General features: G+C 37.9%; 1 protein-coding gene across 1 annotated transcript; it reads right to left on the bottom strand.

Moving 5' to 3' along the window:
• On the bottom strand, positions 1–27747 carry RWDD1 (RWD domain containing 1). The gene is made up of 7 exons (XM_004471220.5): positions 27467–27747; positions 19468–19533; positions 14375–14505; positions 7965–8108; positions 7256–7388; positions 6685–6747; positions 1–3582 (listed from the first exon to the last, which is right to left on the bottom strand). The coding sequence occupies exons 1-7, from the start codon at positions 27537–27539 to the stop codon at positions 3461–3463; spliced, it is 732 nt and encodes a 243-aa protein (XP_004471277.1). The 5' UTR covers positions 27540–27747; the 3' UTR covers positions 1–3460.
• Between the last annotated feature and the right edge of the window lie 232 nt (positions 27748–27979).

The raw sequence follows: 27979 nt of genomic DNA, 5'->3' as shown, positions 1-27979 counted from the left end.
TGGCATGGCAAATAATAAAGTTTTATTAAAACTGCTTTAAATTCTCAGTATCAACAGTTATACTAATTCCCATTCAGTCACATACTCACCACTTAAGAGACCAAGCAAGGAAGGCTTCCTGAGCACAGCTGTCTCCTATTTACTGATTACTCTGTTGAATGGCCTGGTCCCACAGAACCTACCCACCTCCCTAGTAATACATAGGGCTATACGACCTCAGGCATTGAATCCCAAGATGCCTAAACTACAAACATGCAAAGAAACTTAGAGCCTAGAGCCGGATCTTAAATTAACCTGCCCAAACAGGCACCTCCTCCATTAGATGTCTTGTAGCATTGTACCAACACTATTTTTAGAATAGCTGCCCACATCAAAGGTAATAAGTTCCTTATATCTTTGTACAGAGAACTTTCTCTACAGTTCTACCTAGCAGCCCAGTTTAAGACATGCCATTTTCCCTACACTGCAGGAACAGAGAGCAATGCCTTATCCAAGGCCTACTCACCTTCTAATCCCTTGGAACAATGTAGGGCATACCCTAATGCCAGGGGCAATTAGGCCACTTGATTCTTTTTAAACTTTAGTTCCATGAGGCACTTAATGTTATCACACTGAAAACTTAAATGAAAAACCATGCACCTACCACTTTACAAAGGTCCATGACCTATCTCTCCCCTTTATGCCCAGGCATTTTTGGCTGTGCTTTCCAACCCCTTCCATTCCACCTAGCCACATCCTATCCATACCCTATCCACACTTTACATAACCTCTTTTGAAAAACTTTCCCTATCACTTCAGAATTCAGTGGCTTTTTCTAAAATTACTTCCTACAGTTCTTGCAATGTGACTCATTTTGACATGTATCACACAATGTCTCCTAGTTTTGCTGCCTGACATGTATGTTCACTTGAGGGTAGTTTACCCATTATGTTTGTATCCTCCTAATGCTTAACAAAGGGCTAGCACGTAAACACTGAAAAATCACTAGCCCTTTATTCTAGGCTCCAAGCATGCATCTCTTAGCTTCTTGGGACATGTATAAATGAAGTTTGTGACAACGAAAATAAAGAACTCATCCTTTTCACTCTTGAGGTGTTACTGAGCACACTACTTGGTTTGACTTCAACTGGGAAATGTTCATGTCAAAGTTCAGATCTAAATGCCTTAGACCAGCATTTATCTTGTCCTGTGAGGCTCTCCTGCTGGAAGAGTGAAGTAATGCAGAGTCTAGGAGCGTTAGGCAAAGGTACCTATAGCAAATGGAACATTTCTTTGAACTTCCATGTTTTATCTTTAAAATTCATGTGATTTTTCCATCCTATTCCATAATTCATTCATTCACAATTCATTAGGTGCCTATTCTGCATCAGGCATCGTTATAGCAATATAACAATAAATAAACCTATTTGTTTTTAACCTCTATTTTATGCAACTTAGCCTGACGGGAAAAACAAAACAATTTTCCCAAATCCAAGAGCAAAACTAATAATCCAAGAGGAGGGCCAATTATTGCTTCAAATACCACCAGTCACACTTCCACACATCATGAGAATGTGTCTGCTCCAGTTGGAGCAGCACAGTCTTTGGTTAATTCCCAGGATACAAAGCCAACAGCAAAATGAACTGTTTACTCTGAATGAAAACGCTTGGGAATGTGTCTTTATAACCAGGCTACCTTCATTTCCACAAAATTAGTTTCCCTCTACATTCTGAAATGACAAAGGTGGAGATCTACTTCAATAGGAGGAAATGTATAAAACTTAAGACTCTAAAGGAAACCCTAACAATTAGATGTTAAACTCTGTTTTCAATATGGAGGAGACAATTCTCTAACACTTTTTTCTTAAAGCTGTATACTTGTCTCTTTTTAAAAAAAATATAATAATGTGTGAGAGGGAGCGGTAAACATTCTTGATTCTTCAAGATTAAGTCTTCATTAACCCTGGCACCACATTGCTCATCACTGCTTTTTTTTTCATCTTAAATGGCTTCTTCCAGTTTCTTATGCACCTGCTGATCAGCTTGAAAAAGTGTCTCTCCTTCAAAAAAAGCAAAATCTTACATAACAAATGCTTTGGGGGCTTCTACCTGCATAGAAACTGAACATTACTGATATTCCATTTTACTGGTCTTAAACAAGACTGAAGAGAGGATTCCTTGAAAAGTATATTAAAAATCTCCTAATCATATTTTATCTTAATTTGCTTTTAATCTATATGGTTTAACTCTAAAAATAAGTGTGAGATAAACATTGTTGTCTGTATGTGGTATATGTATTTCTGATTGGAGGCAGCTATTTGTCATAATACATTTTCTATTGGGGTTAAGATTCAGTCCTCCAAAACTACCATGACAGAGTAACTTGCATGAACCCTGGCTCTCCTATCTGGAGAGCCAGCCAGTCCAAATTATTAAGAAAAATGTTTTGTATGTGGGTGTATGTAGTTTCTGTGCATGGATGTATACTTCATGTGTATATACACACACAGTGCTTTACAAAAGCCTAAGAAGATTATCACAGTGAACTGGAAACATGAAACAATCTTTTCTGCCTTGGCGCCCTCCATTACTCTGCCTAAACACACAGTACCACTGAACCACATTGGACCCCAACTTTCCAGCTCTGAAGTGCTGAGAAATTAGTGATACCTCAGTCTGGCTCAGTTCTAGATAATCCTCCAGAAGTGAGAATCGTGCCCTTAGACAGGTATATCCCAGAATTCAGACCCCTTCAGCCAGGTTGATTAGAAACACCAAAAAATATAGATTTCAGCTTTTCATAACTGTAGGACAAGTGGTTCTTAATTGGGAGTGTACAGCAGAATCATCCTTTAAACTGGTGCGACTTTACTGTTTTAAAATTCAGATGGGAGCTTAGTGTTATGAATCCCTTGTGAAGGGCCTATGAATATATATATATATTTTAACACAGACAATTCTGATTCAACTACTACCATAAAACTAAAGTCCATTTCATTCTTGACTATATGGGTATATGGCTTTGTTAAATTTCTCATGCCTGCAGGCTGGAATACAGAAGGTTTAATGTTCTATTCATCTCAGTTTTCTAATACTTTATATGAAAGCCAACACTTAAAACCAGAAACAACTACTGTCTCCAGCACAGAAATTCCAAGTTACTCCAGTTCATTACATATCAATCCACACCTGTGCACAGAAGCAGCCTATCTTCAAGTCTTGATATAAAAGGCAGGGTCTTTCTCCAATCTAAATGATTATAAAGACACGACCTGCCATCCAGCAACAAGAGGAACTAAACATTTTCATTTATATTTCAAATTATAAGGTCAGTTTATTAAGTTCAATGTTGAAAGTTATCAGAAGAGCATTCTCCTGAAAATCATTTTTTCTTAGAAAAAAAGAAAGGAAAATCAAAACTCTCTCAGCATAGCCACAGATGCTGTGGCAGTCAAGCCTCTCTGCAGAAAGGGGCAGTTCATCAGTCAGTCGAGTCACTCTCTGGGTTGGCAGGATTATAGTCTGGGTCATCTTCATCATCCTCCAGCTCCAAATCATCCATTTCCTGGAACAAAGATTCATCCACCTCTACGTTGTTTCCAGCTGCAAAAACCAAAAATATTTCACCTTCAGTCCTGTACTCAAGAATAAAAGATACAGCTCATTGGCAGGACCAAACAGAAACTCCTAAATGTGCAAGTGATAAAATCCCAAACTGCAAATCATAGCAAGAGCAATCTGTACTGGTCAGCAGAGACTCAGAAATTTAGAGCAACTTCATGCTTCCAGTTCATTGTCTAAAAGTTCAGTCATAAAAAGAAGCTTCCTAGAATGAATTATTATGATGGGACACGACAATGTACTGTCATGGTTATACAAAAACTGATTATCGCTGACCCATCATCCAGGAATTTTCACTTCCAAAGGTGTCAGATATATGAATTATTAAAACACAACTATCTGCAGATTTAAACTATATCTGTTATTTCACTGATATTTAAATTGATCTTGCCTTTCCAAGATGCCAAAGTCTAAACTCTATCAGAAAGCAATACCCGAGCTCTGCAATAAATATCTTCACTCTTCAGCTTGTCTGAATTAGATGAAGGTAGGGTATACAGCAATCTTAAATTATCATAAATTGCTACATCTTCCTTGCCTCTCGGACTCTAGTCACTGACATTCAATTCATTGTTTCATGCCCGTGAGTGGTTCAGTAATAAAATATAATTCGCTAAGTTTAGGCCAAAGAATAACTGCTTCTATCCAAGGTAGGGAAGACTTCAGAGCAGATGATGTCTGAAATATCTTAACCATAAAATGGAAACCACAAGGAAGAAAAGGGGCCAGGGTGAAGTTATTCTAGGCAGAAGTATATGCAAAGGCAGAGAGGAAAGCTCAGACATTGATTACTCCTAACTGGTACACATATTCTTAAGGAAAGATGCCTGAAGATAACACAGTTGAGGGTTAGGTTGAGGACTGTATAGGTAAACTTTTCCTCTAAGCAACAAGGAATCATCAAAATATTTTAAGGAAAGGAATATATGTATGAGAGGCTCATGTGCAATTTTCCTACACATGGTTCTTCTGCTCTTTTTATTTGAATCTACAATTAGCACTATATCCATTAAATCATCCAGCTGTCCATATGCCAGTTGAGCCTTGAATCTCAGCACAGTTACAGCTAACACCTACTCTCCAGTTCATCGGACTTGCCCAGGACAACTAAAAAAAAGGATGTGATAGACAACACCGATCCCAAAAAAACAGAGAGCACCTATAATTGCAAGCAAGACAGTTCCACCCATCTGCTCCATGGGATCTAAGCCCCCTCTCAATGAGAAACTGAGTGGGCATCACCATTCCAAAATCCTCAAGATTGAGGAAGGAACAAACATAAGGGGGGAATGCAACTATGGACTAAAGTAGACTTATTATCATTCTAGTAATGGAAGAACTTTTAATACTGATATAAAGACAGTGATCACCAGAGGTTCTGAGGGGAGAGGGAGGGAAGAATATGTGTAACATGGGGTATTTGGGGGACACTGGAATTGTCCTGAATGGCATTGCAATGATGGATACAGGCCACTATATATTTTGCCAAAACCCATACAATTGTGAGGTGGAGTAAACCAAAATGTAAACTATAGATAATGGTTAGTAGCAATGCTTGAATACACATTCATCAATTGTAACAAATGTACTACACTAATGAAAGATGCTGTTAATGGGGGAAAGTATGGAAGGGGGAGAAGGTGGGGTATATGGGAATCCCCTATATTTTCAATGTAACATTTATGTAATCTAAAGCATCTTTAAAAATAAAGAAGAGTAAAAGATTTTAAGGTAGAAAATGACATGATTAAATATGGATTTTAGAAATACCATCTCAGAGGCATGACTATAGAGTAGGTAAGGGTAATTAAAGGAAGAAAAGACTGCTTTAGAGAGATAATTTAGGAGGCTACTGCAAAAGTCAAGGTGAAAAATAATAAAACTCAAATTTGGAGAGTAATTTGAACTGAGAAGACATTTCAGAGACAGAATCAACAGGCAGCTTTTGGTAACTTACTGGCTATGAGGACACACTCGGACATACAGGGAAACAAGTCAAGAATGAAGAAAGACACTAAAACTAATGTGCAAGACAGAATAAGATGAAGCTTTTCTGAACTAGAATTTTCTCAGCAAAATAAGAGGAAAGATGAGCTCCTTAAGTGCAAAGGGGACATAAGCACATTCTTGCTGTTTTAAGTTTTGATTTTTTCTTTCTGTCTTTCATTTTGAGACTATAAACATCTTGGAGCACCTACAGAAAATATATTAAGATGCACATTTTTTCAAGTGCTGAATGTCAGTAAGATCCCAGGTCAGGTTAGGCATCATGACTTAGAAGTAGTCACATGAACATCACTTCTTAACTTTCTCCAGCAGGTAATCCAGGAACAAGGTTGAAAAGCCAGGTACTAGAGAATCCCCAGCTGGCAAAATGGGTGTAACAGAAGATTAATGGAACACAGAGTTTAAGATCCTATTGGAGGTGTGACTGAGTATGGAACCCAATTTAGGCAACATGTGTAGGCCATAAGGTCCAGCAGGGCAGAGCATTTGTCTATTCTGTTCTTGTCTGCTCCCTCAGTGGCTAGATTTTGCTTGCTTATACTAGTGGTGCAATAAATACTTTGGAGTGGATGGACAGATGGATGAGTGGGAGACCTGAAAGAGTCAACTACTAGAAGAAAAAGGACAAGGAAAGTACAAGAGACTAGATGCTCCAATGACAGCAAGAGTAGTAAGAAAGGTAGGAATTTATTGGATAGAGGACATGCTAGAAGTCCAGATGTGCGGTTTTACAAATTCTATGCCAGATCATGGGATACAGTTTCCAGAGATTTATAATAGAATTTGAGGATAAAGAGGTCACTTGAGTCATACTGGCCCACTTCACTGGTTGTTAAGAAGCTAGGGTGACCATAATTTTCTATCTGTTGCTTGCTAATTTTGATATTTATCAGAAAATTAAAAAAAAAAATCACTACAAAATTTCTGTCAGTTAAAAATATATAAATTGATCAAATATTTCCAATGGTTCATATTGGATTTTAGAAATTTATTCTTCAAAATCTATTTTTTTCAGTCTTGGATAGAAAAATTAAGTGAAGTTATCACTTTAATTTTCAGAGTTTAAAATTATCTTACCATCCTCTAAGAACTGGATATCAGACGTGTCAAGATTATGATCTGTTTCAAATAGCTGCTTCCCTAAAATAAATAAATAAATTTAATTCAAATGGCATAGTATTCTTCCATCTTCCTTATGACCCTTAAAATATATATATATATATAAAGAAAAACAGTCTGAAAACCTGTGTTTTTTGTGCTAATTTCAATAAATTTCTGAATCCTTTCAGTAGCTCAGAGGCATATAAGATTTATTTTCATTAAAATGGAATAAGTCAGCCTCAGAGTCCTAGAAAGACAAACGGATCTGACACTAACACTTCTAAGGTCTGTGATCTTTAGGCCTGCAAGTCATGTTGCCTCTATCTCAGGATCTACCAGTTGCAACATTTATATCAAAGATAAGCCATAAAAATTATTTATAATTTTGTTTGAAGAAATACTATCATATAGATATAAATACATATTCTATTTTTGCCCTAAATGCCTAAGTATATTACTTCCTTATAGAAATCTGTCCAAATGATCCTCTTGCTGTATAAAATGTGATACAGGGAGACTAGGGAGAACAGGAATGGGGATGTCTTACCACTCAATTTATTTTTTCCTGCTTGTTCTTCTTCTTTCATTCGTTTCTTTTTAATCTCTAAGAGCTCTGCATCAAACTTGGCCTTCCAACTTAAGAAATTCTCAATTGTAACAGGAGTGCCATGAAATAATTGCTTAGAAAATAAAAAAGACAAAATTACCAGAAAGATAACAGTTCAAAAATAAAAACTAATTAATCTTATAATCAAATGAATATAGCCACCTACAAGAGAAACACGGAAAATTAATGTCTCAGATTTTGAAAGAGTTCACCTGATTTCTGTCCTTACTGGCTGCTCTCTTATTTTTTTTTTTCCCAACTTTAGAAGAGTCTGTTTTTTATTCTTATTACCAAAAAACAAAGCAATATATCCCCATAGCTACTACCTGTTAAGAAGAAGGTTGTTTGCTGTCAGTATTAACATGTTTTAAATAAACATCAATTTATAACATTAGTTTATCTTTCTTTCTTTTTTTTTTTTACTTCATTTCAGAATTTGAGGTTTCCTTTACATTTAGTAAATATTTAAACTACTGTGGTGGGGTTTTTATAATTCCAAACTCTAAGTGAAAAGATTTGTATTCTTTGTATTACTTGCATGAGCCCTTTACTTTTTATTTATTTTCATGATTTCCAAAAGATTATTGCAATTTTTAAAAAGAGGAAAAAAGAAAAAATTAATTTAAATTAAAGAAAAAAATACTTATACCTTTTCAGCTTCTTCTGCTTCTTTTTCTTTTTGTTTCTTTTCTTCTTCTCTTCTAGTTTTTATTTGATCTACTATTTCATTTAATTTTTCTTGCACAGCAGACACTAAAGTAAAGATCATTACCATACCAAGATTTTCTTCTGCCTATGTGACAAAAAAAAAAGGCTGAATGAGATGGTCAGAAATATACTCCTCAGGAAAACAAATTTAACCAATTAAAAAGCTTTTTAAGCATAATCATTAAACTCCATATATTTATTAAATGACTACTGTTTCAGTGAGTTATACCATATTGTTCATACAGGTAGATGAAGGAGCATTAAAGAACTGAATATAATGACATCTAATAAAAAGTCATTTATCTAAAATAGATATTTAAGTAAATTTTGTTCAATAATGATAAATGTAGGTAAAATTCAGAAAAAGAAAAAGTAATTAGTAACATCAGTTCTCCAGCATATTTTCAGTATTTTAGCTCTTTCTATTTTAAGAGCACTGAAAATGAACTGAACTTTGAGGCCCAGATGACTTTCTTATTTAATGCAAGAATAAAGAATATAGATGATATTATGATTCACCTTTACCTTTTTTCTCTAAATCTGAAAGACTAAATACCATATGTAAACGCATCTCAAATTCATGAAAGGGTTATAATTCTAAAATCTATTTGGAGGTTGGCAGGAGCTGAAGGCAAAAATAAGATAAGCAAGATATTATTTCTTCACAGACAAGGGATAGGGTTCCAAGAATGAAGACAAAAAGATAACTTCAGAATATACAAGCGTGAGTCTTGAACCTAGATGCATAGAACCATGTAACTTAGCAAGGCAAATATTCTTAAGCATTTCTTTGACTGGGCTCACCTCAACAGCAACTGAGTGAGCATGTTCTCTTCAGAGCCCTCCTTGAGTCCAGGCTAGCTACTGAAATCCGCCTTAAAGGGGCATCCGAATCTATGACTAAATCTGTCACTCTAAACTAGCCTCTTACCTGAGTGCCAGATCCATGTTACAACTGCCTTCTGGACATAGTCACTTGATGTTCCACGAGCACCTCATCAATGAAACCATCAACTTTTCCACAAATCCTATTCCTGGTTCTCCTCAGGGAATCACACCAAGATCCCTCTGACTTGAACAGCCACATCCCATTATAAGTTCTTATCTATTCTCTACCTCTTATTTAAATCCTCCCACTGTTCTCTATCAATATTGTCATCACCCTAGCCCAGGATACCATCATCTTTAGCTTGGAATACTATAAGAAATTCCTAACAGTCTTTTTAAAAGTCTCCAATCTTGTCATCCCTGCCACCAACCTCCCCAGAAACCCCAAAATATACACACAGGGTTAATCTAATTTAGAAGATGAAGAGATTTTTTAAAACATAAAACTGATCTAGTCACTTCCCTACTTAAAACCCCTCAACAGACTCCCAATCCAATTAGGAGCAAGTCCATAAGGCCCTTCGGTAACTAACCTCTTTAGTTCCATCTCTTATCATCATCAGCCTCAAATTCTAAATTCAAGTAATTCAATATTTCTGGAAGTTCCAGCAAGAAATAATGATCTCTCTCATCATTAAATGAAAATCTTCCTTTTAATAAGCTTATTCCTCTACCCTGAAACTTTCACTCCCTTGATGACCTTGCAAACTCTTCCTTCTGGGTCACCTTCCTGTTGGGAGCTTCTCTAGTGCCTCAAGTCCATGGCCATCTACACAATTCTGTACTTCACCCAACATGGTATTTTTCATACAGAATAACAATTTCAAGTTTGTTAGTGTACATTCCTTACCAGACTGTAAAACCTCCAAGTCCAGAAGTGCCTGTCACTTTGATACATACTTAATACATATCAAAAGTCCAGTAAGAAATCCTTACTACTCAAAGTACTCTAATAAATTACAGATCTCTACTGAAAACATCCACTCCATATAGAACTCTCTTTAAAGGTTTTATTAAGAAGTTAAATATTCAAATACAAAAATAAGAATCATTCACACAGAGAACTCAGAAGTCATGTAAAACATATTTCCACATTACTAGTAATTAAAGAAATGCAAACTGTAATTACATATAATTAAAATTATTATAATATCAAATGAAAATATCTACTGGCAGTAAATGTGGAAACACATCTCAGTGGTTATGGGTGAGATCATAAATTGGCACAACCATTTTGTAAGTCAATTTGGCAGTATGTATGAAATTTTAAAGTATGCAACCCTCTAAATACAGCAATCCTACTTCTAGAAAATACTATTCTCATCAGTAATTCATTCTATTAATTTTTCCAACAAATATTAGATAGCTGGTGCCAGACACTAAAGATTCAGTGGAAATCTCTCTCAAAGTACTTACAAGTAGTGATGTATAAGAATGTTCAAATAATTACTAGATAAGCCAAAAAATGAGAAACAACTGTAAGTTGTTTTAAAAGTATATATGCAGTTCCATTGTCTACTGAAATGTAAAGTTGCCTAAAATACATTGTTCTGAGTAAAAAGCAAAATATTATGTATAGAATGCTCTAATTTTGGGAGGCAGAGGGAAACTATGTATATAAGCATAAGAAAAAAGTTTGCAACAATACCATACCAAAATGTTAATATATAGTTATAATTAGCTTATGGGATTAAGAGTAATTTTATTTTTTCTTGTTGACTTTCCCTATATTTATTAGTTTTTCTGAAATATAGTTTTGTTGGTCTTATACTTGAAAATCAAAACTGCCTTTTTAAAAGGAGGGAATTTAGGTCTAAAACAAAATATTAAATACACGGAAAAAATCATTCAGATTGAATAATCAACTGAACAGAGCATGACCCAACCAGATTCTCTGCAGTGTTCTAAAATGAAGCATGTTAGGACAAATGATGTTAAAACTAGAATCATTTCATAGGGGGTAACACAGTGAACAGGGCCCAGAACCAGCTAAAATTCCTGTCTGATGTATCTTCTTTCTCTCCTCATTCCTCAACTCCAGACATGTTTATAATACCAGCATTTAGAGGATCAATAGTCCTTGGTATATTGAAGTCATTCTAAGATAAAAATGTGTTTCCTGTCCATTCTTCTTAGAATAAGCAAACTAGGACTTCTGATTTTAACACAGTGGGGGAAGGATTTTACTTGCCCTCCCTACTCTAAAAAGTCTCCCAAAGTACTAGGAAAACAAAAAAAACAGACAAACTTTATCTTAAAAAAACTAGGAAATACCTTTAAACCCTGACCAACAATATTGGAAAAGAAGCAGAGGAAGAAATTATAAGTCATTTAGCACAGCGAAGAGGTTAAATGTAGGGCCTGCAAAGAGAGATACCAATGAGAAACAAGATTGATTTTTCTCTGTGGAAGCCCAAGAAGATTCCACATTAGAGTAGAGAGGAAAAAGACAAAAGGTAGTCAAGAAAACAGATGAATTGTATGCAAGTCTTTAAAAGGAGAAGTTAGACCCCTTCCCCAAATACACCTTCAGAAATGGGAGATATTTACTCTTGATCTACCTTACTAAGGATGGTAGAAGGACAGTGGGACTGGATTAAAAACTTGGGGGTTAAGTGAAATTCTGCTTTCTAAACAATAAGACTTTGAGTTCGCTTCCCCAACAGTTAGGCTTAAACTCACAGGCAGAATGGAGGACCATTCTCTGAGCAAACTAAACCACACTGGAGAAAGTACTGATGTTTAAGAGAGTACTCCAAGAACTCCAACAAAATGCCCATTTCCCACCTGATTAGTCTACAATGAACCAAAGACAAGCCCCTTCCTTTAAATATGAATGAACAGCCAAGTCACCAGTAACCTGATAAAATTCCTCTACAGGAAAAAACTTCCAAGTAAGAAAAAAAAAGAGTCTCAAAGAGACAGTAAAGCAAAAGAAAACTTTAAAGAATAACAAATATCTTCAGAAAAGAGAAGGTATGTTTCATTCATAGAAGAGGCTGCCATTTAAAAAAAACAAAACAAAACAAGAAAGAAGCCTACAAAATTAAAAACATAAATATTCCAGAAATGAAATATTAAAAGCACTGAAGGACAAAAAAAAGCTCCCTGTAGTGGTCTGAAACGTTTTGTACCCCAGAAAATCATGTTCTTAAAGTTAATTTCCTGTGGTTGTAAACCTATTGTAAGTAGAACCTTTTGAATAGATTACTTCAATTAAGGCATGGCCCAGGGTGGGTCTTAACCTTCTTACTGGAGTCCTTTAGAAATGGGATAAATACAGAGGGAAGGAGAGAGGGAATGAGGGAGAGAGGGAGAGAAAGCCACAGAAGCAAAGAGCGGTAAGCAACAAAATCCAGAAGAGAGAGACCAGCAGATACACTATGTGCCCTGCCATGTGACAGAGGAATCCAGGATCACCAGTAACTGGGAAGAAAGCATCACCTCTTTTCAAGGAGCTACTGGACAATGTTTCACCAAAAAAAGATTTGAGCAAACAAAGGATTACATGGGTTCCAGAAATAGGATAGCCAAGAGATGAGAGGTAAAGTAATGGCCAGGATAAAGGTAAACAGGCCAATAACTGCATAGCAACTGAGTAACAATCAAGATGGACTGGAGCAGGGGTATGTAAGGCTCTTAGAGAGAAGGACCCAAGAAGAAATGTAGAACTGGCTGGTTGTAAGAAAATTTTGGCTCTATTAAAAGAAAAAAAAACAAACCTGGTTGAGAGACTATTGGAGTATGTGAGAAGATTTAGTCACAGTTCAAATGAAAAAAAAAGAAAAAGAAAAAAGTGATTATTGAATCCGGGGTGGGAGAGGAAGAGAGATACAAGAAAGGCTATGGAATCATAGCAAAGTAATTGGCTCAGCAGCAGATACTTTGCTTATGGGTTCATAATTTTAAAACCTTGAATAGTAATTTAACCAAAAACTGCTATTACTTTTCATAGGTGAATGGGAAGAGAATGCTAAAATCTTTATTCTTTCAAAATAGGTAACTAAAATTGTTTAATCAAGAAAGAGAAGAATAACATTATTTTAAAATGTGGAAGCAAATACCAGAAAAAAATAGCTTAAGAAGTGAAAGGGGTTGCTCCTGGGCACCAAGGTTGAATGGAGTTGGGGGAGGGGGTGCATATGGGGATGGCAGAGTTTTCAGCTATAATTCTTTTAGCACTCTTGGCTTTTATAAAACCATGTGCCTATAATACTTTGCTACAAACAAACTAACTACATCTATTTACACTTTTAAAAAATCCCACAAAATAAAACTAGCAGCATTATCAATGACAAAACATATCAAAGGAATAAAGATCATAAAATTTGACTGAGGCACTGAAATATAACAGATATGACATTCCAAAGTGAAATACCAGTCCAAGATATAACTTTTCAAAGAAAGTATTCCTAAACCAGCTACGTAGCCCCCAAAAGCCCTGTACCCACAAGGATGCAAAAGGGTCAAGACTGCAGACTGAGAGATTTCTAAGAAGGATGTTTCTAGAGAGGGCTGCTAATGTGAGTTTCACCCTCCCTCTACCTGAGGTTGATGGGAGCAGACCCTCTCTCTTCAAGTCAAGGACCACCCTTGACTAGGGGGGCATAATATAATAATGACTGACTAATATCTAAGACATCAGCCTGAGGTGAGAGACAGACTGGGCAGCTACTTTGGCAATATAGCAAAGAGAACTGTGGGTGAGAAGCTAGTGTATGTGTGAATGTGTGTGTGTGTGTGTGTATGTATGTATGTAGGAGAGGATAGAATGGGAGGAAGAGTGGGATGGAGAAGAGTGGCTGCTCTGGAAAATATACAAGAGTGATATACCAGAGCAAGAGTCAGCCGTAAATACCTGACCAGCCCAGACAGTGGTTTAATACTCAAACAGAGCTAATCAAGTAAGAACTTACCTGTACCCATTTCTCCCCACCACAACCACACCCCCAATCCTCCCTAAACTTGAAGGGATCAGAAACTATGCCTGTTCCTTGTAAACTAAGGGAGAAGAGATAGAAGGGAAAAAGAAAAGAAATCATGAGTCCTCTTAACAGACTGCAAGAAACTTGCATAGGTCAAAGGGGGCCTAGAGTTTTAATTTTTTAAAGCTGGAATTTTTAACTATACCTGGGACTAGACATTCTAAGAACCAAATAAAATCTCTGTTTACAATTTACAAGTACCTGTTGGATTTTTTATGACCTAAAAGTGAGCAGAAAAATCATGGAGCTGACTGCATTTCAACCAGGGGTGAGGGGTACTTTGCTTGCTCAGATTTTAAAGGGACAGAGGGAGACAAAAACCAAGATGCTTTCTGATAACACATCTCATAATTACAGTTGTTAAAAGTACTGGTTACAAATATTTGATAGTGTTTTCTGACTCCTGAAATTAATGCACACTATTAATAAAAGGCCAATAAAAAATGCCATCAGAAAACATAAAATGCCATTTCCTTACCTGTAATGCTAATAATTTTAAAACATCTGTGACATCATTATCGTCTAGATTTTCCTGGGAGAATATTTCATAAAGGGGAGCTTCGTCTGGGTATTTTTCACTATATGTAAACTTCAGCGTAGTCTGGACAGCTAAGACACAAGAGTTTGATGTGCATAACTTAAAACATCAAGTATAGAGAAGTCAACATCTCTGGTGAATCAGTCCTTAATTTACAACGTGTCATTTAAAAATAGCACACTAGATTTTCCTATTAAAGAAAAACAAGGTTACTATGAGAACAGATAGATAATCACTGTTGCAAGCAGCACATCCCTCCAAGAGATAAGTGAAAACAAATGGGAATACCAAAACAAAAACCAAAAAAAGTTTTTTACACATGAAAAACATTTACTACTTGTCAGCATTTTACGATACTGCATATGACAAAAGTAAAAGCCAATCTTTTTAAAATGACACTGAATATATTACACAGAAAAAGTACAACCTTAGGCTATTTTCAAGCATCTGTCAGAGCCAGTTTCCAGATGCCGAAGATCTGACTGTAAGGCCTGGAATCTATATTTATATTTGCCTAATGCCAAAAGGGGTTGCCAGATGACCTGGTTTTGAACTAGACAATTTGATAAGTTGCCTGGGAAACATTTAACCTAACTCATGTATATATTCTCACTTATATACTTTTGGCCTATGCTCCACACCAATTTATAGATCTCCCACATCTGACACATATATGGGAATGAGATTCTGACAGGTGCATCAGTGCAAGGTGCCTCTCTGGGCAGCACCACAGTACATTTCAATTTTCCCAGGCTCTCCCCTAGCCAAGTCAGGAGGTTTACAATTAAGCGGTACTGCTGAAGATTTTGTTAAAATTTTATAATTCACAATGGTCCTTTATTTAGATATGATCTTTCTTGTACTTCAGAATTTAATTACTAAAACCTTATTTTGATGAAGTAACTCAGTATAGATTTGTCTCCATGGGAGGCAACAAGGACATCTTCAAACTTGCTGGTCTCATATTTTGTTTGAATTTTTTGCGTATGACATTAAAGAAAGAACTTTATGAATCAACAAATGCAAAAGACTAAATGTTAGATCAGTAAGAAATACACAATGTGTTTTGGCATTTTTCTTCCTTTTCTCATTAAAGTTTCTAACTTTATTGCTAGAACAAAAATTTATCAATTCTACTTTCATCAAGTCTACTCTTAGAAGTAATATAGGTCATGTTTATTACTACAAGGAAAGCTAGGAAAAAGTAACACGGGACTGTATAGCATAGCCAAACCTCACATGAAATATGAGTTTGGATAATACTGCAAATAAAAAGACTTCTATGAACAAATGTATGTTAATGTTACAAGATGTTAATATCAGGCAAAAATGTAACCAAAGCAACCGATGGATAGTAGCATAGTGTAATATATTAATTATCTTCCATTAAGGATAAAATAAAAAGGAAATATACTAAGTGAAAGAAACTAGACAAAAGGTACTATATATTGTTTGACTCCGTCTATACAAAATATAAATACAAATAAATTAGAGTGACAGAAACCAGGGGAAGGATAGAGATTGGGACATGATTATTAAGGGATAGAGGTTTTTTTTTTTGGCTTGTCTTTTTTATTATATGATTATTAGTGAAAATGCTCTAATAATGAATAAGTGATGAATGCACAACTATGTGATTTTACCAGAAACCACAGATTGCAAACACTGAGTGAACTGTATGCTGTATGAATATGTATCAATAAATTGATTTCTTTAAAAAGTAATGAGGTTCACTGTGGAATTTTTAGGAATATAAGAAAAAGGGAAAAATAAAATCACAAATAATCCCATCACAAAGGAGGTCTGATCCTATTATACCCTTTTATAATATTTACTTAGTTTCTATGCATGTATTCACATTTTAAACAAAATTCTATTTATTTTACGTATAAAGTATATACCTCAAATATAACATGAACATCTTTCCAAGTCTCTAAATATTTAATGAAATAATTATGTTATCATTTATTGGTTATTTAATATTTTTCCTTTTTTCCCCATTAGAACAATGACACAATAAACATTCTTGTATGTATATTTTTGTGTCGTAATTCTTTTCAAAGAACAAATACCACATAAATGGAGCTACTCCTTGGATCAAACATTTTAAAAATATTTTTAAATGTCCCGCTTCATGATCCCAATGGCTCTCCTGAACATGTGTGGCATTTTATACTCCCACTAAGACACTGGAGTATCTGTCCTCACCAATAATGACAATTTGCAGGACAGGATGGAATCTTATTTTTATTTTAATTAGTGTTTTTTAGTTATCAGTAAGACTGATCTTTTAAAAAAATTTTAATGATCAATAATATTCTACTTTTAGAAATTTTATGACGAGGCCTTCTGCCCCATTTCTAGTGGTGGTTCCTTAAAATGGAATTTTTGGGGGAAAAAAAAGGACAATCTAGGAATTTGTTCTAAAGAAATAGTTTTAAAAGTATTTCTCAAAATGAGGGGATGGACTATAGAGATATTATTAAGAATATGGGAACTTTCTGCAGAAATTTTTCAACTCTGGTTTTCATTTCAGTAAAATCTTAAAATCATATACTGAATTATTTTATGAGAACTGCCACACCATTTCAGCACCCCTAATGGCATCATATGAAGCCCAAACAATGTCATGTTCTTCTTTACAAAGAGAAATTTTATACAGTTTGAAGAGCAGCCAGTCCAACATCTATTTTGTGCTTTAAGGCATTATAGAAAAAATTTTCATGTATTTGTCTGCAAGAGTTTATTGGCTATCAACTTAGTAGTAAATAGGTATATTCAATACCCTTTTAATTCAGATTCAATAATATCTCAACACTAACCTCATTTTCAATTGCATAAGCAGATTTAGACTTACCAAGTGATATCATTAAAATTGGTTATTGTAGACTACAAATGAAAGAATTCTGGCTAATAGCCTGCAGCAGTTTGATATAGTTCATGAATTCCAAAAATAGATATTGGATTATGTTTGCAAACTGGTCTGTACCTGGGCGTGATTAAATTATGATTAGGGCTTTGATTGTGCCACATCAGTAGGGTGTTGAGTCCCCACCCATTGGTGGGTGGAAACTAAGAGATAAAATTCTGGCAAAGGACAGAGTTGGAGTTTTGAGCTGGAAGCAAGGACAGAGGGGCAGAGCAGCTGAGCCCAGAGAGAATCAAGCCCTGGAGAGAGAAACAGAATCGGCTGCCTGATAGTCTACAGCTGGCCTTGTGGAGAGAGGCAAAGCCTAGAGAGCCTCATAGTCTACAGCTACCTTGTGGAGAAAACAGAGGAGCTGAGCCCGGAGAGAAATAAGCCCTGGGGAAGAGAGGAACCCAGGAAGCCTGAACGCTGGCAGACACTGGAAGCCATCTTGCTCCAACATGTGGCAATAGACTTTGGTGAGGGAAGTAACTTAGGCTTTATGACCTGGTAACTGTAAGCTTCTACCCCAAAGAAATATCCTTTATAAAAACCAGTCAATTCCTGGTATTTTATATCAGCACCCCTTTGGCTGACTAATACATAGCCTAAAAAAGGAAAACATCCCTGAGGTCATCAATGCCAATTCCTATAATGTTTTTAACAAATTGTACTATTATTCAGATGAACTACAAAAACAGTAGGATTGAAGGCAGAACTCAGTTGAAGATACCCAACGGTACCTGTCATATATAAATTACATTATTTTTAAGATTTATTTTTTTATTTATCCCCCCCCCCCAGTTGTCTGCTCTCTGTGTCCCTTCACTGTGTGTTCTTCTGTGTCCACTTGTATTCTTGTCAGGGGCACTGGGAAACTGTGTCTCTCTTTTTTTGTTGTTGTGTCATCTTGTTGCGTTGGCTCTCCATGTGTGCAGTGCCACTCCTGGGCAGGCTCCCCTATGCGGGGGACACCCCTGTGTGGCATGGCACTCCTTGCACACATCAGCACTGCGTATGGGCCAGCTCACCACATGGGTCAGGAGGCCCTGCGTTTGAACCTGGACCTCCCATGTGGTAGGCAGATGCTCTATCAGGTGAGCCAAATCCACTTCCCTATAAATTACATTTTAACTTACTGTTTTTATAGTTTATTTCAAGTTGTATTTTTACTTTGCTTCTATAGTTATACAATGGCTGTTATATCTGCTTTATTTATACATATTTAAATAACATTAGCTGAATATCCATCCTAAAGAAAGAAATGTAGGTTTTCATCCAGTCCCACATATAACAGCAAATGTCTTATAAACTATCTTTCCAAAGAGAAAAATAATTATGCAAATAATAATTACTCAACAACTCCCTTGCAACCACTGAAACATGTTTGCATGTAAAATTCTGAATAGAGGTGGCAGAATTGGCCCAGTGCTTAGGGCGTCCGTTTACCACCTGAGACGTCTGAGGTTCAAACCCTGGGCCTCCCTGACTCACGTGGAGCTGGCCCATGCGCAGTGCTGATGCACGCAAGGAGTGCCGTGCCACGCAGGGGTGTCCCCCACATAGGGGAGCCCCACACGCAAGGAGTGTGCCCCGTAAGGAGAGCTGCCCAGCGCGAAAGAATGTGCAGCCTGCCCAAGAATGGTGCCACACACATGGAGAGCTGATGCAGCAAGATGATGCAACAAATAGAAACACAGATTCCTGTGCTGCTGACAACAACAGAAGAGGACAAAAACAAGAACACACAGCAAATGGACAAAAAGAACAGACAACTGGGGGGGGGGGGAAGGGGAGAGAAATAAAATAAATCTAAAAAAAAAAATTTTTTTTTGAATAGAAATGCCTATTCTTTGTCCATCTGTTATACTGTTAACATCTCTGTTTCTGCTTTTTAAAAATAAGATTATTGTGCCAGGATATATCTTGTTGAAATCCTCTCAATTTCTCTAGGAGTCTTGTTCATATACTAAATACTGACTGGAAATGCAAACATGTATTACTAGATTATTAACACACCTGAGTACCTCCCCACCTAAAACGTCTAGCACAATAGTTACAGAATGAGTGAAATTCCTGAGAAAGAAGCTTAGAAAAACCATAAGTATTTTTGCTTAGCACTTACTTTCATCATTTTCTCCAGCCTCAGATGTCACAGTAATGGTAAAGCTGGGTGGATTTTCTGATAATACTGTAAGAAAATATACATAAAATTTAAGTTATTAAGATGCTTAAGACAGATGCTTTTCCTTATTAGCAAAGTATCACTATATAATCCTGGAAACTGGTTCCTAGCCTGTATTTCCATTTCCAAAAATACAGACTGAAGAGAACATTTAAATGTTACTACTATACCCATCTACTTTGTATTTAAATGTGGGGCTGTCTTAATCTGGAAAGAAATATCTATAGTAGATACCCTCTTGGAGTTTTATCAAATCAATTACAAAAATTAAGTAATTTACTTTTTAAAAATATAATTTTTATTTATTTTTAAAAGATACTAAGATTACATAAAATGTTACATTAAAAAATAGAAGGGATTCCCATATGCCCTAACCCCCACACCTCCCAGTTTTCCCCACATTAACAACTTCTTTCATTAATGTGATACATTCATTGCGATTGATGAACACATTTTGGTGCACCGTCACTCAGTATGGATTATAGTAACTAATTTACCTTTTATTAAATTAAGTAATTTACTGAAATAAAAGAATGTATGAAAAATTACATTCTAAAAAAATTCCAAATAGAATAGAAAAAAAAGTTTGATGTTTTAAACCAGCACTTACCTACTGATAAACATTTAGTATTATCACTAATTTTTATACATATACCACAGAATCTCCATGATAAACAGCAAATAACAATTTGTTACAGTATATACAACTTTTTGCTATCTCTCCTAAAATGTCTCTAGGACCAAATTTTATTCTCTCACAAATACTTATTGAACCTGTACTATCTTTAATGGAATTATAAAATAAATCAGCTAGGAATTAAAATTATCTAACTGCTTACAATGTATTAGGCAAGACAAAACATCTAAGTCAATATTCATATAAATAAGAAAGCATTATATATAATTTTACAGCCTGATGTCTATCTGATACATACAACTGTTTATTATTTATTACACCACAAGAATACTATAAAAACTTTCTGAAGGCTCCCAGATCAGTGCTTGTCAGTATCTAGAAACTCAATAAAAGAATAACTAAATTAATGGACTAAAGGAGATGAATACTAACAAGGGAAACTTGCATTCAAGACCATTAGAAGAATAAACAAGGAAATTCCAAGGCCACACTGATTGCTGCTAGGCTAGTGAGAAAAGCCTATGCCTCAGCCATGCCTGGGAAGTACTGGCACCTGTTTATGCTGACAGCCACTCAGCAAACTCGAAAATCAAAGAGTGAGGGATCACTGAATAAGTCACCTCAGAGACTGCTCAGCTTTGACTGCTCAGGAACTTTCAGAAGGCTTCATAAATATTCATTATCAATAATATTTTCAAGACAGACACCTTATTTTAATTTTAATTTTAAAAATACTTGAAGAAAGGATGAACACCTATAATGACAAGAAAGTTGCTTTTCAGTAAGATAAAAGAACTCTTATCCATCAGACTCATATTTTAATAGACCTCATTAGGTAGTACAGTCATACTTAAAAAGCCCTGAAAGGTAATTAAAATAAACCTTTAATAATATGATTGGCTTTACCTATTTTTTTAAACAATGTGTGTAAAATATATTTGTTGTGGTTCATTATTTCCTTCCATGACCAATGTTAACATTTGCATGCCATGAAATATAAACACTTTACAGAAATAAGGGTTCGACCCAATGACATTCCAACTTATGTCCATTTTCTAGGACTGTAAGTCAGGGCCCCAATAACAAGTTAACATTTATTGAACAATGCTTTTTTCCATGTGCTGTGCCTTGCATTTGCATAAGATTCTTAAACCCTTATATCAAGATCACAATCTCAAATTATTGCTTTATTTCACCAAACTTAAGGCACCATCAAGTATGAGACATACACCCTACTTTAGGTACCACTAAGAAAGAAAGAAAAAAAAAACTGCCTATAAAACTGTGACATGCAACTTACTGTATATAAATTCACGCCATAAATGTTAAAATGTGAAAAGAATGTGTCTTAGAATCAGTTAAATACAGTTATCATCCCAACTTTGGAAACTGAGACAGAGCTTTTAAATAATTTGTCCAAGGCTAAACAGGAGGGGAGGGGAGGGGAGGGGAGGGGAGGGGAGGGGAGGGGAGGGGAGGAAAGAAAAAGATTTCCAGCTGAGAAATTCCAGGGACATTGTTTGAGCTAGGCTGTAATTACAAGTGGCTTCTTGGAAAGGAGAAATAAAGGGAATGTAAGTGAGAGTGCTACATCAGCAAGGGCATAATGGTGGGAAAGCTTAACAAATGTACAGGGAATAATAAATTATTCAGTCTGGTGGACCCAGGTGTTGAAAATATGGTTGAACTTTTAATGGTGGACAGTGATAGATTTTGATCAGAGTAATGTAGTCAGAACTGTATTTCCAAACACAGGAAGATAAATCTTGCAGTGATGCATAAAATGGAAAGAGGGAAATGAGAAGAGTAAGATGAACACTAGGCAGCTGTTGCAATAGTCTAAGCAAAGGATAAGGAGGTTCTGAACTAGGCTGGCAGCTCTCAGAAAGGCAAGGAACAGGAAGAATCTCAAATGGTGATGACATTTTGAATTTGCAGGCTGAGGATGGTGGTGCCACTAGCAAAAATGACAAGTACAGGAGAAAATCAGATATGGTAAATTGCAAGGACACAGGGTATTCTAGAGATGTAGAATAGACCATCAAAAATGGTCAGATGTCGTTAAGGAGAGTTGCACTGGAATTTGGGATCATCCAGAGAGGTGATAGCTAAAGTCATTAGACTAAATGAGGTGACAAGGAGAAATAAGGGCCAGGGGCTGATACCAGCATTGTAAATTTGTGTGGCAAAGTTGAAGGAAAAAGTGGCAGAGATTTAGAGAAAAGAAGCATCCGTGAGAGGTATAAACAGTTGAGACAACAGTGTAATGAAAATCAAGGGAACAGAGTTTCAAGGAGTTGAGGGAAGCAGACTTGGCCCAATGGCTAGGGCGTCTGTCTACCACATGAGAGGTCCAAGGTTCAAACCCCAGGCCTCCTTGACCCGTGTGGAGCTGGCCCATGTGCAGTGCTGATGCATGCAAGGAGTGCCCTGCCACACAGGGGTGTCCCCTGCGTAGGGGAGGCCCACGCGCAAGGAGTGCACCCCGTAAGGAGAGCCACCCGGCACAAAAGGAAGTGCAGCCTGCCCATGGATGGAGCTGCACACAAGGAGAGCTGACGCAGTAAGATGAAACAACAAAAAGAGACACAGATTCCCAGTGCCTCTGACAAGAATACAAGGGGACACGGAAAAACACACAGCGAATGGGCACAGAGAGCAGGCAACTGGGGGGCAGGGAAGGGGAGAGAAATAATAAATAAATAAATAAATCTTTTAAAAAAAACATAAGAGGTTCCCATATATTCCACTCCCCACCCCATTTTTGTAAATGGTATTTTTTTGAAGATATATACATCACAAAAAATGTTACATTAAAAAACATAAGAGGTTCCTGTATACCCCCAACCCCCAGCCCACTCCTCTCACACCAACAACCTCCCCCATCACTGTGGCACACTTAATGCACTGCTGCACCACATGGATAATAGTTTACCCTGTAGTTCACACTCTCCTCCAGTACATTCAGTGGGTTATGGCAGGATATATAAGTACAGCATCTGACCCTGCAATATCATTTAGGACAACTCAAAATCCCCAAAATGCCCCCACATCACATCTCTTCTTCCCTCTCCCTGCCCTCAGCAACTACTGTGGCCACTTTCTCCACCTCAATGCTACAATTTCTTCTATTACTCATCACAATAGTTTTATAGTAGAATATCAGTAAGTCCACTCTAATCCATATTTTATTCCTCCATTCTGTGGACCCTGGGATGGTGATGTCCACTCCACCTCTAGATCAAGAGGGGGCTTAGATTCCACATGGATGATGGATGCAATTCTTCTGCTTGCAGTTGTAGGCACTCTTGATTCCCTAGTATGGTGGTTGACCATCTTCACCACCCTGTTAGCTGACCTGGGTAAGTCCAACGAACTAGAGAGTAGGAGTTGCAATTCTGCTGAGGCTCAGAGCCCAGCTGGCACATGGGCAGTCCAGAGATTCAAGTCCTCTGAGTATACACCATCCCTAGTGTCAACCACAGGTTCAGTAAAAGAGACAGAAGAGGCATGTGTAGAAAGGTCACATCTGAGTCCAGCACCATCACATTCAGGAGCACAAATTCCAAAGTAAGGCCCTCTGACACGGCACAGAACTCCAAATCCATCTGCCATGACCATATAGCCTGTGGATCTCTGTAGCCTTCGGGAGAACCAGTACCTAGGGTTGTATCTACTTTGGCTTTTTCTGGGGTCATGCCAAGGTGTGTATAAGCGCGACCCCTCTGATGACCTCCTGACTCTTTTTTGAAGACTCTTAGCCATATAAACTCATTTGTCTTTGCCATTTCCCCCTTTTATTCAAAGTCAAAAAGCAAATTTTTAACACATGATCCTACATGTAGGCTGACATATTCTGCTGGTCTGAGCTGACCCTTTTATTCAAGGTCTCTTTCTAGTTGTATCACCAGTTAGTGATTGGTAGTAATCCCTTGGCACGAGAGAGGTTCACCTTGGGAGTCATGTCCCACACTGGATGGAAGGTAATGCATTTACAATGTGAGTTTGGCTTAGAGAGTGGCCACATTTGAGCAACATGGATGCTCTCAGGAGGTAACTCTTAGGCACCCTGCAGCTCTAGGCCTAGTTCATATTTCAGGCACACAGTGGAAGCTTATTTTTTTGAATGAAGCTGCCCCAACTATCAGGATCTGAGTATGACATGGCAGTGTCTACAAAGTGTCTGTACAGTCATGTGGGGAAAAATGGCCTTAAAATCATAGCTAAATTCCTGGCAAGGCCCTTTGTGGCCTGGTCCCCACCTACTCATCATATCTGATTCTTTTCCATGACTCTCATTTCTTACTGTATGTTGTATCAACAACAAACCACTTGTCCTTTGGACATTTTGCTCTCTCATGGCACCATGCTACTGTGCATATTGTGTCTCATGTCTGAATACCCTTCCCCCAGTCTCATTCACCTGTTAAATCCTCCTTAATCTTCTGTTCTCCAAAACAGCTCAGACCCTCCCCATCCCCTTTGTTCCTGCTGCATTCAACATGTACCTCTAGGGCAGAATTATCACATTTTGTTGTAAATTACTTATCTAGATTTCTATTTCTCACCCTCCCGCCCCCCCCCCCCAGGACTGAGCTCCTAACAGTGCATAAAGGGAAATATATGATAAATGAGGAAATCAGAAGGAAAGGGGGTGTTGGCAAGAACATCACCGAACTATCTGACCTTGACAGGTTGAATAGGGAGGCAATCTGGAGCAGGAAGAAGCTGATGAACTGTTAACCCATGAGAAATCATGATGAGAGGCATATTCAGTAAAAGCAAGGGAGTGAAAGAATTGGAAGGCTAAAAGGTTATGGACAGAAAGGGAAGTTTCAGAGGCTAAATTTTTAGAAATGGCATCTCCAAAGAGTGGCTATATTCATGTGCAGCTAAAGGAGATGGAAATCAACCCTGTTGAGAAAGACTAGGAATTTCAAAGCCAGACTATTAGAAGAGTCAACAACTAAGATGATAAATTTTTAGTGAAGAATATCTTATATTTGCTTAATGGCTACAAGGTACTTGCATATACATTATTCTCCATTAAACAGGTAGAGAAACTGAGCCTCAGAGAGGTATACAATTTATGCAAGGACACAGTTAATACCCACTACACCAAACTGCCACTATTGAAAAAAAATTGTGAAAGAAAAAGGATATTGGGGGACTGGGGGGAATACTGCTAACAGTCCCCCAATATCTTCTCTCCTTTTTTTTTTAAGTGATATCATTTTTAACTGAGCATAGTGACCACCCAGAAGAAAGACTACACTTCCCAGTCTCTCTTCCAGCTAGGTCTCACCAAATGCCTAAACTCCAGGAGATATGTCCTTTGACAGTTGCCCCAGTAAATTTCCTTTAAAAACCAGCTTTTACCTCTCTTTTTATCCATGTCTTCATTTATGCTCCTGTCTGGAAAGACAATACTCACATACTGGACCATGAGTTTAAGAACACACATCAAGGACAACAAACAGCTGAGTTATTAGAAGCCTGGTGCCTGAGAACTTCATGGACTACGGCTGCCACAGCTTTCATTTATGGGCAAAAGCATTAAATATCTACCTTGTTTAAACCACTGTTATTTAGGGTTTTCTATCACAGCTGAGACTGATTCTAAAAAGAACAGGAAAAAGAAATTTATTCCAAAGCTGTGCATGGGCCAGCTTACCACACCAGGTCAGGAGGCCCAGGGGATCCAACCCTGGACCCTCCATGTGGTAGACGGGACACTCTAATCAGATGAGCCACGTCCGCTCCCCCATCCTATACTTTTCTGAATCTGCTTCACAGTGTTCATGCCTACTACATTTCCAAATCACTGGAAATGACCAAATGTCATGATTAAGAATATACTCACTGCTGATCCAATTTTGTCTTATTTAGACATCAGCACATGAGCAAGGATAGAGAAGGGAGCCACGCTTCATACACACCCAGATAATGACACTTTCAACCCCCCTCTTCACTCATCCCCTTCACAGTCTCACAGTAAGCTGTACTGCTGATGAGAGAGAACATGAACGGGACTGGAGCTGTTCAGGGGTAGCTGAGAGACAACTGCCTGTTGGCAAAGCAGAACAAAATGTGCTACCACTGCAAGCAATGGTCAAAAGGTGGAGCCATGAAAACTAAGCTATACAGTGAAAAGGAGAGGAGTTGGAGTTTATGAGTTAAAGTAAGGTGCTTTATATTAAGAATTCTGACAAGCAATGATGGAGAACACTTAAAGGAAGGGAAGGGAAACATAAACCCCATACAATAGGTTCTACTCATTCATGTTGGCTTTTTTTGATAGCTTCTCAAAAACTTAGTGTGAGATAAGCCATATTGATAAGTTTACCTGCAGCATTTTCAGAATCTTCTGAAGGATGGCTTAATACAGAAGAATTCTTTTCGTTTAAAATATACCTAATAACTTCTCATAAACCTTATTTTAAACTAGCCAAACCTACATGTATTCTTCTCCTCCCTCTCATTCCTCCACAGGAGCTGCGCCCCAAGTTCCACACATCTGGAAGGTGAAAGGGTAGATTCTTGACCTAACTCCTTAGTACAGCCCTTTCTGTAATTCAATGGCTAACCCAGAGCAAACCATTCATTCACCTTTCTGTAACCTCCATTACCATGCTTGCAACGACTCCGCGCTAGATGTTGTCTAATATTCCTTCCACTCTAACAACCTCCAAGTCTACAGCGGAAATGGAATTTGGGTCACACATTTCATTAAGCACTCTGCAGAATGCCAAAATAATGAAAAAAGAAAAAATAACCCGACAAATTTCAGGGACTATGTTAGGCTCAAAACCGATTCTGGGTGACCGAGAACAGCAACCCGAATTCTGAAAAACTTGAAAGTAAAACAAAACGGTGTGAAAAAGGGCTTCGAGCTCAATAATGTTGAAAATGTGGAAAAAGGCACTTTTGAGGTTCTGGAAAAGAAAGACTAATCCCTCTTGGAGTTTGTCTTTTTTCTCTTGGTGTATTTCACTAAAGTATGAGTGGGTTACACAGACACCAAAATGCCCCGGACTCAGTTCCAGGCCTGACACTATCCAGAGACCTCACCAGCCTGGTCTAGACTTTAGGATTTCGGGAAAGAGGGGAAAGTGTAAACAGCCGCAGAGTTACTAGTAACTGAACACTTGGAGAGAACTTGAGGACTTAGTGGCAAGCGAGGTGGCCGCGCGGTCTCGCTGCCGCTTCTCCAGTTCGGACCCGGGGTCTGAGGGCTGCGGCGGGTCCGGCCCGCCCCACTCCACCCCGGGGCGGCTGCGAGCTCGCGGCCGCAGAAGTCACCTGTGAAGGAGTCGGGGTAGATGGACTCCAGAGCTTCCAGCTCGTTGCGCTGCTCCTCGCCGTAATCTGTCATCGTGACCGTCGCCGCAGCCCATGGATCGCCCACACTGCGAGACAGAGCACTGCTGCCGAGACGGCGGCCGCGCCAGGAGAGCAGACCGCGGCCCGGCGGGCGCAGGCGCAGAGTCCCGGGCTGGGAGGCCCGCGGCCCAGAGCCAGGCGGGCCTACTGAACTACAGCCCCGCGCTGCCCTCCGCCTGCTCCTTTTTTCCGCGTTCGACTGGTTCAGCCTGGTAACGGGAACACTGATTTACCGCCTGCCCCATTCCCGCTCCAGATTTGCCTAGATGGCGAAAGTGTCCGGTCTGGCGTTTGCTGCGGACACCTAGGGACCGCGTTCCTGGGCCTTGCAGGTCCCGAGCCTGAGAAGGTCCTCAGCTCAACGTCCTCGCTCGATGTGTCAGGACTGAAGGCCGACTTCACGTGTCGAGCCGGGAAGGTGTAGCCAGCGGC

Source organism: Dasypus novemcinctus, chromosome 11, assembly GCF_030445035.2.
Source record: "Dasypus novemcinctus isolate mDasNov1 chromosome 11, mDasNov1.1.hap2, whole genome shotgun sequence".
Classification (NCBI taxonomy): Eukaryota; Metazoa; Chordata; class Mammalia; order Cingulata; family Dasypodidae; genus Dasypus; species Dasypus novemcinctus.
Note: the sequence above shows the minus strand (reverse complement) of the source record. Positions and strands in the feature narration are given on the sequence as shown.